The 17,830-nt window shown below is 35.1% G+C and overlaps 1 protein-coding gene across 1 annotated transcript; it reads right to left on the reverse strand.

Moving 5' to 3' along the window:
• Positions 1-217: 217 nt before the first annotated feature.
• LOC132304320 (uncharacterized) lies at positions 218-15,511 on the reverse strand. Its single transcript, XM_059801931.1, has 5 exons — positions 15,240-15,511; positions 14,834-14,886; positions 13,692-13,825; positions 1,827-2,276; positions 218-1,029 (listed from the first exon to the last, which is right to left on the reverse strand). Exons 2-5 carry the CDS (start codon positions 14,858-14,860, stop codon positions 615-617), a joined length of 1,026 nt encoding a protein of 341 aa, XP_059657914.1. The 5' UTR covers positions 14,861-14,886; positions 15,240-15,511; the 3' UTR covers positions 218-614.
• Positions 15,512-17,830: the final 2,319 nt, after the last annotated feature.

Consider the following 17,830-nt stretch of genomic DNA (forward strand, 5'->3'; position numbering starts at 1 on the left):
GTAATGAACAGATGAAATTTACCTATTTGAGACTGCAAACAATTCTTATGAGTATGAAATAGGCAACCCACCAAAAATAAATAAATAAAATTATATAATTTTTCAACGGATGAGAGTTCAAATTGTGTTAGATTTTTGTTCTGTTAATATTTTACAAAAGCTTATTATTTTCCTATTTCTTCTCAATACAAATCGAAGAGGAAGGGGGAGACACCCATAAGAAACAAATCGACCACAGATTTGAAAATTGATAACAAAATCCCAGCATACATATAGCAAAGGGGTAAAATTTGAGAGACACCCATACATACAATGACTCGAATGTCAAGACAACTTTAGAATACCTATACAAGAGCTAGAGAGTGCAGAAGAAAACATATGGAACTAATTTGACAATTAGATCACGATACATAAATAAATTACATAATTTGACCAGCTCATCTATTTGTGATCCTAAACTTGTTCAAATGTCTTGAGAACAACCCTAGTCTAAAATGGGTTTCCAGCTATTTAAATTTCTGTTCATTGGAACATTTTTTCACCAAAAAAACAAAAAACTCGAATTCAAATGCCATCCGCTCTTACTAGCATCTCTCAAATTAAAATCCCCAAATCTAGATGAGATTCGCCCTCTTCAGAAACCTGATTGTTCTACAGTAATAAGGCCATATTGATTCCACAAAATCAAGGTAGTACTCCCCAGCCCACACTTTCAGATCTTTCAACTTTCTTTTCGATAGTTCTTTGTAGTCCAAGTTCTTAATGTCCACCACAGGTTGCCAAAAACGAGCTCGTAGGTCTTCTTTGAGCTTCCCACGAGCAATATAATTGAGAGCCACTACGGAGTAGCCGGGTATGCTCTTGATTACTTTAACCGTCTGCTTGAAGCTGAAAACATAGAGTGCGCATAAGCCCCGGAACATCTTGATGTAGAGTGCCACGATGAGTGGCCCTAAAACCCACAAAGGAGTCAACTCCTTCGAAACTTCAGCTCCATATAACATGTTTACAACCATGTAAAAAGGAATGCTGCAAATACAACACAGCCAAATTAATGTAAAGCCTATACAACTGAGTACATCATCAAATTAATGTAAGATAACAACAAACCAATTGCCGAGGAAAACATCTCATGGTATCCACTTCTATCTAAATAATATAGACGATGAAATGATGGAACCACAAATGCCTAAAAATTGGGACACAGCACCACAACCATTGATATGACAGCGATCAGATACAACACCACTTGATATCTACATACAGAAGTATTCCTTAATTACAATTATCAGTAGTCAAGGTAATGATGATGATTGGAGTATCAAGTGATATTCCTTCAACATATTTTCCGCCAAGAGAGAAGTAGTAATCCATAATTTTCAGGAAATAATCAATTTCACAGACCAGAGATTTAGTAGCTACATGCTGTCAAAGTCAAACCACTTTCTGTCCATGTAAACTAATGAGTGCTCCGCTAAATGAATAGTCGATAGGAAGGAAAAAAGAGTAAATTTAATCTCAAACATCAATCAAACCACCAATCTAAGATTGCAGATGATCTCAACTGAATATAGAACGAAGTACTTCCAGAGGAAAAAGCAAAAACAGAAACCATTTTGGGTCAGGAAAGCTTGATCAAAAGCAGAGAGTAAAGTAGAACAGGAATGTGTTTGATCCATTGGACTTTACTTTTTTCCAATATATATGAAGGATTTTTTTTTTTTTTTTTTTTTTTTTAAAAGTAAACAAGAATACCTGAAACTTCAAAACAAATTGTGTGTGAGAAAGAGAAAGAGAAAGAGAGAGGTTTAAACCTTTATACTTACAATATCAATAAAGGTATCTTTACTGTTGCATCCAGACCCAGAAAATAGCACCAAACTGCCTTTAGAATCTCACCTCCTTCTGTCTTTTGTGATCCATTCTCCATTCCTGATACCGTTGGGGCTGGTTCCTCTAAAATCTCATCCGCAACTTCATTTGGTGTTTGTGTGCGCAACAATGTTAACCAATTCTTGAATAAATTTTGGATAGCCATAGATCCTGCTATTGTCCCCTCAGCTTCAGAGGCATGAGAAAGTGGAACATTCTGAACCACTGGAGACTCTTTCAAGGTCTCTTCATCTTCTCGTTCTACATAAGAAAGTTTGACAGACTTCTTGGCGGACTTTGATCCACTTGTTCTGCCTCCTGATTCATCATTTTGGGCACTGCCTTTGAAGGCAGAAATTCTCAAAGATTTTCCCTTCAGTCCTCGAACAATAGGAGCTCCTAGACTGAAACAAATTAACTGATTCAATCAAGATGTACAAAAACATAAAGGGAGACCAACTAAATAACCTGCAAAAGGCAATAATTATTCTTTGAACAGAACTCCACAGAAATATATAAATAATTTTTCACACGATACCTCAAGAAAGAAAAAATGGATGTCCCATGAAATCTAAACCTATTCATTCAGTTCTCTGTAGCATTCAAATGCACAAAACTTACCTTTGCACCAGTTATGATGTTGATTTTTATCAAGTGAATAAGTATAATAGTTTGAATACGATATAAAAGTGGTGTCATTTCTCAAAACCCTAAAAAAGATCACATACTTCATTTGCAAGATAATCGTGGAGACAACAAAATGAACTCACTTTAGATGTTATGCAAGATGCAGTGGAGTTATTTCATTCCATCAGCTGCACAAACACAACCTTCCTCTCTGCCTCTAACGAATCAAGTTTTTGCAAATACCCCTAGACATAACAAAAATAATCCCAAGCTACAAAAATATGTAAACTAGTCCATGGCATCAGGTTGCTGTCATCAATGATACAAAATTATCACTAAAACATCATTTTGCTAGGTTATCTTTTAATAATCATCCAATAAAATCATCTCTCATGGTCATAACTTTTTAAAATGAAGAAAAAAACCAATGAATAACTCCCAAGAAGACTTGTTTCATTTATCCTTTTCTTCGTTCACTTCTTCGTGCGCATGATGTTTTGTGTTTTGTGGTTAAGCGCTGCCAGTTATCCTGAGATGGTGATGTGACTGCAATTGAACAGGGGTGCCAATGCTTATGGTATAGTGAGTCGTTCAATAGAAGGGATTTGTGATGGGCCTGTCATGACCTATACCCAGATGCTGTTGTTAAAATCTCCTTAGATTTAATCACGTTATACTAAATACGAGTATTATATAAAATTGGATTTCTCAATTTTGGGATCCAGAATCCAAACATCTTTATGTTTAAATCGATAAATGTGACTGCAAAGATTATGGAGTCTAAATAGACATATATACCCTGACATAACTTGTGAGATCCTATCATCCTACGTTATGGGCATGTACATATTTATTTATAGTGGTAATAATTACCAAAAAAATAAATAGAAAATAATGTGGTTGCATGGTGAAACTAGCGTATACCATGAAAGTCTCCTATAGCAGCTTGTTATGACTAAAGGTTCTTTTTCAAGATTAAATATCGTCTATTATGGACCAAGTCTTCTGGTGGTGACAGACAGAGCAAGAAGTCTTGCTTCAATTTAATTCTCAAAGGAGTTCACAAAATAAATATAATAACAAATATAAACAAACTGAACTGCTTATTGGACAGAAAGGAGGGCCACAAGCTTGGGAAGTATTTTTGTTACACATAATGAATCTATTTAAAGAGAAACAATTACGGAACATGCACATAATATATATTTGGCATAATGTTCGACATGATTCTACATTAAAAGGAAAGTTAATAAAAATGTAATTATGGAGATTCAATCATTCTATATGGCATATGCATCTACACCATGGTTTGCAGTTGTAGACGCAAACATGGACATGGGTACATGGGGTAACAGATACAGGACCGTCTCAGGCACTGCAATCGTGAATTTTCATTAAACTCGCACATAGGGCGTGTTATGCACCAATATGTAAATTTTTACTTCACAATTCCAAATTTTGATTTTTTTTATTTTTAAAAGATTATTTAATACAAGTAATGACTTATACATGAATTTTAACTTGCTGGCACTAAAGGCTTAATAATTTAGAATTTTTATTATATTAAAGAAAAAAAGAGCTAGCCCGGTGCTTGAGGCTCCTGCATTTGCAGGGTCTGGGGAGTGTGCCTCACCTCTAGATGCGCAGAGGATGTTCCCGTTTTAAACCTTCCAGTTCACGGTGGAGCAACCTCACCGTTGTGCCAAGCCAACACTCATTCTTTATTAAATTAATGGGTACTATATTTGTTTATACATTATATGCCTGTGTAATATGGAACAATTTTCCAAACACTGCACATTCGCTTTAAAGATAACCCCACCATGATTAATAATTTAATATACAAGCATCGTTAGTGACTTAGGGTTTGCTAGAAGCCTAAAACCAGTTGTCATCATAATTAATCTCTCTCTCTCTTTCTCTGGTCCATAGCCAAAAACAGATACATCTCAAAATCACCGCCATCCATCACCCAGTGCTCAACGTCGTCTGATCCATAGCCAACACCAACCTCGGCGAGTCAATTATCAACTCACCTAGTGTATAACACAATCAGATTGTCCTTGATCTGTTAATGGACTGTCCTTATTGATTCGGTGCCGAACTCTCCAAGTCTGCAAGCCGACGTGGCTAAGTCAGGCACAATTTGACCGAATTTCTCTGGCTCCCTACCGCTATATCGGCTGGACTCAAAACCTTTTCTTTGAATTTACGGCTTAGAGAGCTCCACATCAATCACTTTTATATATATATATATATATATATATATCAAAACGTCGTCATTTAAGACAATACAATGAATATGATCCATCAATTACCTCCATCGTCACCTCATGCTTTCCCCTAAACACCACCGATACATTAACAACTTGTCAACGCTGATCATGCTCCAGCACCATCAACATCAATAAATGCTCTTACTCAACTATTACCACCTTCATCAATATCTAAATGAACCTAGCGCTACTAACCCTTATATATAAATGTGTGAAAAGATAGTGCATATATACACAAATTCAACACCCTTCCGTTGGTGCTGAATTTGAACGGTTTGATGAGGTTTTGAAGAAAGTTTTCAACTCCAAACGTGATTGGTGTCTAGTCAAATAAAACATTAAAGGAGTTGGTGTAATGAGACTTTCGGATTGGATCTCTTGGGTGGGAACTAGTGAAAAGGAAGCACAAGAAGATGAATTTGATTATTTTATTCCTCGGAAAGGATTTGGAATAGGAAGATGAAATTGGGTGGTGAACCCAAGAAAATGGACTGAGAAAACTAGGGCAATTGAGGTGATTTTCGACATATAGTGGTGAGGAGCCAATGCTGATCAGTTGTTGATAATGTGTTTGCATATTTGTGAATAGATGGCGGTGGTGGTGTAGTTTGGGTTTACAGGGGAAAAAAGAAAGAAGAAAGTAGAAAGAAGAAAGTGAGAGATGGAACAAGGTCAAAGAAATGGCAGAAGCTGAATAGTGATGATTGTGGTGGTGGGGGATGGTGAAGGTGGTGGTTAAATAATGTCACTGTTTGTATTCGAGAAAACCACGTGGTCTTGGATCAATTCCTTTTTCTTTTCGATGGGTGATGTGGCGTATTATGCTGTAGATTAGTAGGAGTGGGGGAAAGGGTAGGGGGATTTAAAAATAAATAAATAAATAAAACCACCCAAGTATAGTTGGGATTCAATTTATAATAATTTAAACTTTTAACTTGAAAGGATCCTAATCCAAGAATCACTTTCCTATATTTTTCTTTATCGAAAGGAAAGGAAAGGAAAGGAAATAGGTAACTAGATTAAACGAGTGACCATTTTTGGAAGAATGAATGGATTTCAGCTGAATAGTGGCAAAAGATCAGGAAATTGTTGAACCAAAATGGAATGAAAATTGAAACAGTTGAAGAGAAAAATGGTAAGGGATGAGTTAATGGCACCATGGACACTAAACTAACCAAATTTCAAGCACGTGACAGTGGTGTAATGAGAGAGCAATTATGTAGAGGAGACTGGCAAAAAAGAAGAGAAAAGGAAATGAGATACAATGGTAACATTTAGGAAATTTGTGATTTTCCATAACCATGTATGGGGCCTCCCTTCTGCTATACAATAGAGTGTCTTTAGAGAAAGAGAAGAGGACCCCAAAAAAATAGTGCAGAAACCAAAAAGAAAGAGGAGAAAAAAGGACTGATGAACTGATGGACTGGCCCTTCAGCAAAATATAGTGCAGAAAACAAGTTCACAGACCATTGGCCTGTTGGTATTCTACTATGCGAATACACAATGACACATGGAGTTTGTAAGACATATTTATTGGCAGGAAAAAGCCCTAACAAAACTTACAGCAATCACACCCACATTTGGTTCATTCTCACTCCAAACCATTTACCAATATTGAAGTATCTCCACATTCTCCCAACACTGTACAGGTTTTCTGCACACCCAATAGGTTATGCACAAGTGCCAATTTATAGTGATTTAATACACCAACCCTGTGGTAATAGAACACAGTTTGATTGCAATAATCATGATAACCAACACGGTTTGTAGCAAGTATGGAATTGTGAATAGATTTAGTACACTGACTGCAATAAATGTCAAAAATTAATGTATTCAGGCTCATTTCTGGTGGAGAAGGACGGGTTAGGATGTGTATCTAACAATGGCATATATATGCTTGATGGATCCCCTGTTGGCAATCAGTTGACTGTTCATTTAAAAAACTGGCTACTGGTGTATAAACCTCGGGGAAAGGAAGAAGCAATTTCTCTTAAAATATTTTTACAGTCAAGGTAAAAAACATATAATCCTTTGCGCTCTCTTTAGAATGAATACCTAACATGGCATATAAATGCTTGATGGATCCCCTGTTGGCAATCAGTTGACTGTTCATTGAAAAAACTGGCTACTGGTGGATAAACCTCAGGGAAAAAGAAGCAGCAAGTTCTCTTAAAAGGTTTTTACGCTCTCAAGGTAAAAAAAAAAAAAAAATCCTTTGCGCTCTCTTTTTCACATTATTTAAGCATGTCTTATCCTGTTTAAATTCTAAATGACTCTCTCTTATATTGAAACTATTTAGAAGTGTCTGATGTTTAATGATTTGCTTCATATGCGGAAAGAAAAGTCTTTATGATCCTTTCTATAACATGACAAACGGATTTGTGTGTGTTTTACAATTTGCTGGGAAAAATGAAATTCTTAATAAAATGATAATGTTGAATCTGATTGGATTTGAATAGTTGAATGCTAGGTCTAATAGAATTTCAAATGAGTAGAATGCTAAACACCTTTACAGGACCACTATAGCATCAACCAGGGTTGAGACACCATATGCATTGTACGGTATTGCGATACATGGTATCACAAATTTTAATGATTGGTAAATATGGATTCTCCTCTGTTTTGGTTTATTGACATACATGATTGTCTTCACGGTTTATTATTGAATTGACGAATTTGGCATCACAGTTTATTATTGAATTGACGAATTTGGCGCTATGTTTAATGTTTAGAATCTGTTTAATAAATGATTATAATAGCCATTTAGACTTTCTTTATTGCATGCTTTTATATCATGGTTATAAAGAGTCGACCATGTTGCTCATTCTTGTGATATTTCAGGTAAAGGAGTTCGGAATATAGAGACATTGGGTCTGAAGAAACTAGATTCTAGAATTTTGAGCCTTTTGACATAAAAGAGACTTTTAGGATTGTAGCAGTGTTATTGCAACTTTGTATCTAGGAAGCGTGTAAATATGTTTTGGAAGTCAGTTTGTGAGGATTTAAATGTAAAGAACATTTTGTTGTTAAACTTTATTAATCATGGTTTTTTAAAAGGCTATTAATTAATTTCTTATCATCACTCTCCTAATGCCCATGTGAGAGTTGGTTCTTTCCTTTACCTAGGGTTCAGGCCATGACAGTTTGGATGTGTGCTTTAAGCTATGTTACATGGACTCGAGTATTTATGTTGGGTGCGGGTATGCATATACGCGTCTAGCGTGTCAAATCCAAAAACATAAGGATACACTGACACTACTAAATATTCATACTATTTAAAATATTTTATTTCTAGAGTAAAATATGTCTTTAGGTGTCACAGTGTTTATTGAAGATTTAATGGAGGAATCAGTGGAGGAAAATCTTTCAGTAATTAATGTTGTTACCTATTATTGAAGATTTGGTATTACTAGAGGAATCAGTGGAGAGAAATCCTCCTTGTTTCCTAATTTCTAATTATTTCCATTCTCATAATTTCTTCTCCTATATAAAGGAGCTTCCACCATTGTATTGTATATTAGTTGAGAGAGTATTATAAAAGTGATGTAGCCCTTTGGGCTCTTTGTGCTATGGATGTAGGCCCTAATTGTTGAACCACGTAATATTTGTGTGATCTACTTGTTTTATTTATCTCTTCGCTTCCGTTTTATGGTTTACAACAGTGTTCAATATAAACATCCGACTCATTTTGAAGCAATAATATAATTCAATTGAATTATTGGCTATAATTTTTTATGTGCATGTCTGAACGCAAGTGTCAGTCACGTATCCATACTCATGTTCAAGTATTATTTGTCCGATACGAGTATTTGTAACATAGGTTTTAACAGTTGATTTTTTGGTTTCCTGTATCTACTATGTTATGCTGTTGTTGAGTACTCTGCAATAACTATAGGCACAATTAAGTTATCAAGGAAAAAAAAAAAAACTACAGGAACAATAAAATTGAACAGGATAGAGAGAAAAGATAGCAGATGGCCCTAATGAGAGAGAGAGAGAGAGTTCAGGTGGAGGTGCAATTAACCGACCGTTGCAACTTTGGAGGTGTGGCTGGTGGTGAAGGAGTTGGGTTTTCTTTTTTTAGAGAGAAGAAATGGTAGAGAAGAATAAGAAGATAAGAGGATAAACTTTAGAGAAAAAATAAGGGAGAAAAATATGATCTTGATAGCTGGTATTATTAGGGCATGGCGGAGGGGAAATTAAGGCCCTGTTTGGTGTTTGTTCTGTAGTGTTCTGAAGTGTTCTAGGCCCGCTACAGTAGCCCATTTTGAGTCCACAACATGTTTGGCCCGCATTGTTTTGTTCTCAACAGTACCAGAACACTTTCAAAACAAATCCACTATTTGGCCCAAAAGCTGGAACAAGATTTTGGTGCTCTATGTTGTTCTAGCCCAATATTTACTGTAGCTAAACAGGCTCCCAAATTATTGATCTTTTTTTAGGGCAAATCATTTCAGCCTCCCAAATGCCTGCATCTCTATTCTCGTTCTCTCTCTCTGCAACTGCAAACTGTATGGGTTTTGTTTTATTTTTTTTTAGGGCAAAAATCATTTCAGCCTCCCAAACGCCTCCATCTTTATTCTCGCTCTCTCTCTGCAACTGCAAACTGTATGGGTTTTGTTTTAATTTTTTTTAGGGCAAAACATTTCAGCCTCCCAAACGCCTCCATCTCTATTCTCGTTCTCTCTCTCTCTGCAACTGCAAACTGTAAGGGCTTTGTTTTAATTTTTTTTAGGGCAAATCATTTCAGCCTCCCAAATGCCTCCATCTCTATTCTCGTTCTCAACTCTGCAAATCCATTTTTAGGGCAAATCATTTCAGCCTCCCAATTGCCCTAGTCTCTCTCTCTCTCTGCAACTGCAAACTACAAAATCTACAAGCTTCAACCGTTCGCCGTTTGCCGTTTGCCGTTTGCAAGCTTCAGCCGCTCTCTCAACTCTCAAGCTTGCCCCCCCTTCTCTCTCTCTGCAACTGCTAACCTGTGTGTATGGGTTCTGTTTTAATTTTTTTTTCTAAATCAACTAATCAAGCTCTGTAATTCTTGTTTTGCAAACTAATTAAGCTCTGTAATTAATTTATTTTAATCGTCAAAAAAAAATAATAATAATAATTTCTATTCCAAAATTCTCACTCCAAATTTTCGCCCCAAACATGTTTTGTTGTCATTTCAGAACACTACATCACAAAACACTTGCTCTGTTCTAGGCTAGAGCATTACACTACACCACACAACACTTCCCAAACGGGCCCTAAGGGTACTGAGCACTGGAAGATGGAGAGAGAGAGAGAGAGAGAGAGAGAGAGAGAGAGAGAGAGAAAGAGTGAGATGGTGTTGGTGTTAGAGAGGGAGAGGAATGTTGGGTAATCTAAAATAAATGGGTTTGTTTGAAGAAGAAAGAAGATAACTCTCATGATCTCATCCAAAGAAAGATCATGTAATTCAAGTACTAGGCAAAATAGGCCAAGAACTCCAAAAAAAGCTGAAATAATGCAAAACAGACAAATTTTAACACATGAACTAAGAAAATGTCCAATCTCTTCGCAGAAAGAATCATTATGGCTAGTCTTAGAAGAAACAAGACAGAATAATTAATTACTATGACAAAATGCTAATAGTAAATATCATTTCAAATAATGAATGGAAGGTCACTTATTCCTCTCCCGTGAGTCTGTGCATTTAAGTAGGCATCACTAAGAAATAAAGGTTTTACCAGAAAAAATCCTACTGCAGGCCTAACCTCCACCAAAAACATTATCAGCAGTTTAAAGTGAATTACAGTTATCACGGTCATCCATAATTTTTTTCACATTTAATGAATGTCAAATGGTGGCTTAGTTAAGTTACGTCACTCACAAAAGTCAACATGCCTCCCAAAATGCTTGTGGTTTTTAAGTGGTTAGTACACCAGTAGGTACTAGTCTCAACTCAATGAGTTGGGGCAACCCAAAAAAAAAAGAAGAAGAAGAAGAAGAAGAAGAAGAAAATGGTTTCCTGTGTGATTGCTATGTGGAAAATGCAGGAGGAGGATGCCACTTGAAAGAAAGGCTGACAAAATTGTTGTTGTCAAACTGTTACTAGATAAAACAACAGAAGAAAATCAACTAACTCTCTACCTCCACCCTTTTTCATCTAGTACCAGCCCATGGTATGTAATAGTTATCAAGTCTATGCATTGTAACTAATGCCAAAACACGTCTTAATGCCTAATGTGGAAGACGGCGTTCAAGATGATACCATTCTATGTGAACTATAGTACATGTCCAAGTGTAGTCAATTAGATTATGGGGGATAAAGTAAAGATAATTCAACCAATATAGACCAGCCCAGCTTCCCATTCATTCTTGTACAAGGATGTCCTTCAGCTGGTGACCAGGGCACATCCTTCTCAAACTCGCAAGCTGTGAGGATCATGATAGGGATTGGAATGGTAACGTTAGTGCGGAGTTGGAACAGTAGCAGCACCAGGAGTTGAGAAAGGAGAGAAATAAAAGAAAGAAAAAGATCTTCAGACATTTTAGGGTCCATGATGATATATATCTGGACCAGTTTAAAATGCATTCTCTCTTCTTCTTCATTAACAATAGGAATATATCAACAGAACTGCCCTTGTAGTTCAACACGCATCAGTTCACGCCCCTTCCAATCCATGCTTGCCTACTCCACCCACAAGGGGAAAAAAAAATAAAAGGAAAGAAAAAAAGGAGAGAAGACAGACAGACAGACAAACACACACACAAACAGAAGAAATAAAACATGAAAATTAAATTCTCCATCAGAGTACTCTTATTGCATAACCAAGGTTCAATTAAGAGGTCACTAGGCCCAACTCAAGCAAATTTTCACAATAAAGTTAATTATACGCACTAATGATTGAACTTTTTCAAGCAATCCCCAGTTGCATCATTATGTGACACTGTGACTGAATTTAAGTGTGTACCACATAAGCATCATACACCAGAGAAGTTGTCCATCAAGTTTCCAACCTTTCTTAGTATTTTAAAAGAATTAAAGGTCAGATAAAAGGAAAATATGCCCCCGGCATCCGTCCATATCAGACCAAAAAGATAATTAGTATGCCCACCACTTCCTTGTAATAATTTCCTTCACCCTCTCCAACTGTTTCATTGACTTAGAACTTGCCTTCACTGACCCAGCCATTATCTTTTAATTTTTTCAGATTCTTCAACTTTCATTTTTTATTTGTTACCTTCTAATGTGTTCTTACAGAAGACATGCTTTTATTGTACTGAATAAAAGATCAAGATGCCGACCTTCAAAAGAGAACTTAATAGAATAAACAGCATACATGAAAAGAACAAGTGATGTGCCTGGACAAACATAGTTGGAGCACTGGCAGAAGCGAGTTTACTTGAAAAATGGGTTCAAAATACAGAAGCAAATAAGATGTAACATGTCCAAACACAATGACATTAATAAAAATTATTTTCTCATTAATTTTAAAAAATAAGAACCAAAAAATAGCTTTTCTCTAAAATTGGTAATTAACAAAAAGCAGTAGTTATTAAAATAGAAGTTATGCATACACACATATATACATATAAGATACTAATGGAAGTTTGTAGGAAGTATATTTGAAACAAACACTACATTATAGGAATTGTTGGCTTTTGTAATGAAAATTAAATATCCTTTAAAAAACGTGAAAAATATAGCAGAGGTAATTATTAATTCATGTACTCAAAAAAATAATAATAATAAAAATAAGCAGGTAAAAGTTTAGACAAAAGTAATCATTACTTTGTCTAAATATGCTATGTCTTATGCTGCACCAAAAATTATACATGTGTACATATAAGAACTAAGTACAAATCACATAATGCATTAAAGAGAAGAACTACATACAAGAATCAGTACAGTCAGGATGAATAATGCTACCTATTGATGCGAAGGCTTCAAATTAGACGATAATTACAACATATATTTCCAGTATTTATCTTGAGTAGATTCTAGGCTCAATAACATTAGCATCATGGCTCACTCATAAAAGAGGTAGTTTGAAATGACAAAACACTAGAGCTGTGTTTGGTAGTATATAAGTTGTGCCTTGGACAGAATCATAGGAAAATTAGTCCAAATTTTTAACTAACTGTCCCCAATTCCAATGCTAAAAAATCAATTCCATGCTTCCAAATGCAAAGTAAATACTGAATCACACAATGATACCTATCAACAAGATTAGTACAGGAGAGAACTTTTTTTTCTTTTTCTTTTTTTTAAAAAAATTTATCAAGAAAAAACAGTGAATTCAAATAAAAAGACACTATATAATTCCAATACTCATCTTGAGTTGGTTCTAGGCATTAAAATGCTAGAATATGGCTCATTCACAAAAGAGATCTTTTAAAATGAGGAAGTAATAAATAAATTCCAGTGAAACACACAATTGATTCCATCTATCCCTCACTGTCATCTCTATCACAATCAAATAAAAAATCTATTAGACGCAAACAATAATTTGAAATCAGAAAATAATAATAATAATAATAATAAGTATTTTTTCTAAATAAGTTATGAACAAGATTGAGATGTAGTAATTAGGTTATCAGGATATAGATGAGCAAATCTAGATGAATAATTTCAAGGGCATTTTGAATCAAGAAATTAGCCAAGTGTTCCAAGTCATAGAGAACAAAAATTAATTAAAACTTACAAAAAGAGACCAACAAACAAAAACAACAGTCATATGAAAGAGAGAATTAACCAAAAGTATAACATAACCCCATTACTGAAATTCACACATGTTGCCCCAAACACCATTTAGCGAAGTAAACCTTTGGACATGAAAACCCAAATCCGGCAATCTCAAAAGTAATATTATGGCACATGTGATTATGAGATAAAATGTCCACGAGAGAGCTGATGATATAACAAACAAAAACAGCGCAACGTCTCACCTTAGACAAGACTGGCACTTCGATGAGTGGAACCTATCTGTTCTTGCAACCATGTGAAGTGTTGTTACATATCGTTTCAACTTCATTCCTCTGTTCCATGGTAAAGGCCTTGAAGGAAATGTCACATGAGAGCCCTGAAAGCAATAAAAAGAACAAGGTACAAAGTTCAGGCACGTAAAATAAAACTTTCAGTGGGAATAGTAATTGTGAGTGCAAGATGGACATTACTAAGTTATGAGGGCAAGAGAGAGAAAATGCTACATAAACTCAAAGATTTTAACCAGAATTTTACTAGATAGGTATAGAAATAGGAATCCAACATATATCCAAGTGCATTAAATCATCATCATAATCATGCTTGCCTTATCCCATGTGAATGGGGTCGGCCACATTATCATCCTTGCACTATACGATATGCATAGTCATAAATAAGAACAAGAAAATAAATATGCACACGTTTCTCATAGATGCTAAATTTTTTTTGATATTCTTCTATAATTTTTGGCTCACATGTATATAAGAAGTTACGAGACAAAGGATAATCACAGATATACTACCACAATTCTTCTAACAAGTTCATCTACCATGTGAGATTTGGTTGTATTGGTACCAATATGTACATCAAAACTTTGACACGGACTCAATAAAATTTGATATAAAAATATAAATTATGAGCAGCTTAATTAAACCTCAAAAAATAAATAAATAAATTATCCAGGCAAGCTAATATATATTTCAAATTTACACAAAAAAAAAAAAAAAAAAAAAAAAAAAAAAAAAAACTTCTTCAAATTTTGGTCAAAACAGTGCATGAAATAGCCTTATGCCAAAAATTTAAGACTTTCCATTCTAAAACCAGCTCTTGGCACCATTGGTCCCAAGATCACATGTTCCTCAACACACTATGATTGTAGACACCATACCTCTGCAATTTGCTACGTAAGCTTATTGCAATATATTTAATCCATTCTCAAATCATTTCCCACACAGAATTTATAACATCCAAGTACATAAAAGCAGCACGCATATGACAAAGTGCAAAGTTTTTCAGTCAGAATTTATGGGTTACTAAATCCATAAATCTTTGCATTTTCTGGAATGTATAAAGACAAGAAGAAAATACAAGTTAGTGCTCCATTCACCTGAATATGTTGGGTTACCAACGCCATTTTCTCGACCGTCTGAGCACAATCATCTACCAGAAATGCAAAATTGCATCAAAAATAATGAAAAGGATAAATTCAGCAAAGGAAATGCATTACAGAACAATAATTCATTGCGCCATAAAATCATTATACGGCAATCCAGTAATGACTTATGCCGCATAAATATCAATATTCAAGCATAGCCAAAATTCAAAGCAATAATTTGTATCAAGTAAAAAGAAAATATATATAGATATATTATAAGCAGAGCTCTCAGTTACAGTAAAGTCTGAAATTGTCAAATTTAGACTGCAAAAGCTGGGCAAAACTGAAAACACAAACCCTAATTACCAATTATGATTTACACATTGAGACATAGATAACAAGAGAGAGAATCGCTTACGAGAAATTCTGATCGGTGCTCCAAACTAACAAGAACAGGAACGAGAGAGAGAGACAACGATGATGATGTGTGTTTGTCTATATATGTAACGATATATGTCTTTGTGTCTATATGACATGTGATGATGTACCAAGACCTTTATCCGAATGTAGTTTCTAGAGAGAGAGAGATTCGGATAATGGAAAGAGGAAATGGGAGCTCTGAATGGTTAAATTAGGGTTTTGAAGAGAGTTTTGGATGGTTTGTTTCCAGATAACGCAATTTATCAGAATTGTAAAAGGAAAAAGGTAGAAAAGGTAAAGTGAGAAGGTAGTTTATTTATTTTTTATTTATAAAAATGAAAAATAAATCAGTGGCTTATGTGTAATGACCCGTTTGGGAGATTCGGTACGTGTTATTTCGGGTAGGCCTGACCCAATGAAGAACCCGTCCCACTCAAGGCCTGCTTTCTTAAAAATAGAAGGTAAATTACACTCACTTTTCTTAAAGTTTATTATAATTAAACATACCCACCCCTATAATTTTTAAAATTACACATACCTCCCCCGAAAACAAACCTTCTACTAGCACGAACCTAGTTAATGATGGATCTACTTAAAATTAGTAAAATTGCCCTTATAAATTACAGAAATACTCAATATGTATATGTACATGAATATGAATATATATATATGCACACACACATATATAACCTATTTTGAAATCTCAATACATATTCCTTCTCAATTTAGGGCAAATGTTAATCGAATCCAAACTAAATCAAAAAACTAAAGAATAGTTAAAAATGTACAAAGACAAAACAAAAAACAATGAGAAACACCAAAATAAAAGTAGAAACTAACTACAGAGGAAAAGAACAAGCAATGAGGCTATAAGAATAATTATTAACAATTAATTCGGGTACCAACCAAAAATTCTCTGTCATTTCAAGCATTTTCAGGGAATCCATCCTTATTGGCATCTCAAAAGTTTGTTTTGCTGTAAAATTAACAATGATAGGAATGCACCATTAATATATCACATGTTCATTTGTAAGCATTGTTCTTTCCTATCACTTGTTCTCCATAAAAATGCTTACTTTTTAGATATGTATTTACTTAGTGGTATCTTTTAAGCTTTAAGTCGAAACAAAAGTTATCAATTATGCATGCATTTGTTACAGATTTTGAACTTAAAGTTATAGAGATATTAAGAAATTGTTTACTCTATGAAAAATTGTTTTCATTTCTTATAAATTAAAACCCAAGAATCCAACACTACCTTTATCTCCATATGCCCGGTTTTGAATCCGGCTGCACAATGGGTCGGTGCTTCTAATGAATCTTCTAATGAATTTTGAGTTTCTCGGACCTTTTGAACATAATGACAAATTACATTTTCGATCGGACAGTTATATTTTGAGATAAGACAAAATTATGATTTTGCCACTGTGCCTGATTTTGGAATCCTAAGGTGGGTCTGAGGGTCCTTTAACCTCCCAAGCGCAATTGCAATTCAGATTGTGAAAGATTACGCATGAGAATAGTTTGGCCATTTACAATTTCTATTTGGCTTGGTTGCAACCGTGGTGAAGACAAATTAATTCACAACAAGGGTGGTCAATGTAAATAAAACCAAACTTTTCCAAAGTCGACCGTGAACTTTCAAAAGTTTTAGTTTATAACGCGTAGAGGCACACGGTGGTGGATCCGTGAAGATTTGACACGTTGAGACACATGAAAGCGCATGGGAGCGTGGGATTACCACTTGAGGCCCCCAAAAGCACATGGTGGCATATATGTTAAGATCCACCACGTTGGGGCGCGTGAAAGAGCACGAGAGCGTGGGATTGCTACTTGAGACGCGCAGAGGTGCATGGTGGTGGATTCGTGAGGATCCGACATGTTGAGGAGCGTGGGATTTACCACTTGAGGCGTACAAAGGCGTGTGTTTGGAAGCATGGGTTTAAAGGTTGACCACCGCCGAGGATCGAGCTAATAGTGCCATTCACGGTGGTGATTACGATAAATCAATGAGGGTTTACCAATGATCGAAAAGGACTCTATACTATGTTAGAAAATAAAGGAATATAAAATATTATATCTTATTGCATTCATAAAGAGTGTATAAAAGATCATGCGTACGAGGGATAGATGATTGATGATCTAGCCATCTAAATATGACAAAATGTATAAAATGTAGCTGGTAACCGGTAACTATGCAGTAAAAAACTTCTAATCTAATAATAACAAAAATCTCAATATAATTTACAGTAAATTACTCCAAATTTTGAAGAACCAAGTCACTGATTAATGTTATTTATTAAATGTAACAATACAAATTTAACTAATGTTAAATGAATGGTTGATGTTATTTAGGTAGTAATATTTTTGTAAATTAAAAAGGAAACGAGTGGCACTCTAACAAGTGGGGCATTGCCCGTTGGTAATGCCCACCTAATTTAAGCTACTGGATCCATACAATTGGTTCGCTATTTCGTCTTTACTTCCGAGTTCCAACTCCTCTCTTCTCTCGCTTGTAGAGAGAGAAAGTAGAGAGAGAATGTACGAGCTATAGAGCAGAAATTTAGTTCTTACGGATCCGGGAGATTA

This window comes from Cornus florida, unplaced genomic scaffold, assembly GCF_030987335.1.
Source record: "Cornus florida cultivar Cherokee Brave unplaced genomic scaffold, ASM3098733v1 CherokeeBrave_3.0.0_Hap2_Chr04, whole genome shotgun sequence".
NCBI lineage: Eukaryota > Viridiplantae > Streptophyta > Magnoliopsida > Cornales > Cornaceae > Cornus > Cornus florida.

Excerpts from the sequence above, each read along its gene's own strand:
- LOC132304320 (XM_059801931.1), bottom strand. The coding sequence starts at position 14,860 with ATGGCGTTGGTAACCCAACATATTCAG. Across the intron at positions 13,826-14,833 it reads TGGTAACCCAACATATTCAG|GGCTCTCATGTGACATTTCC; the intron begins GTGAATGGAGCA and ends TATTGCTTTCAG. Across the intron at positions 2,277-13,691 it reads AAGTGCCAGTCTTGTCTAAG|TCTAGGAGCTCCTATTGTTC; the intron begins GTGAGACGTTGC and ends AATTTGTTTCAG.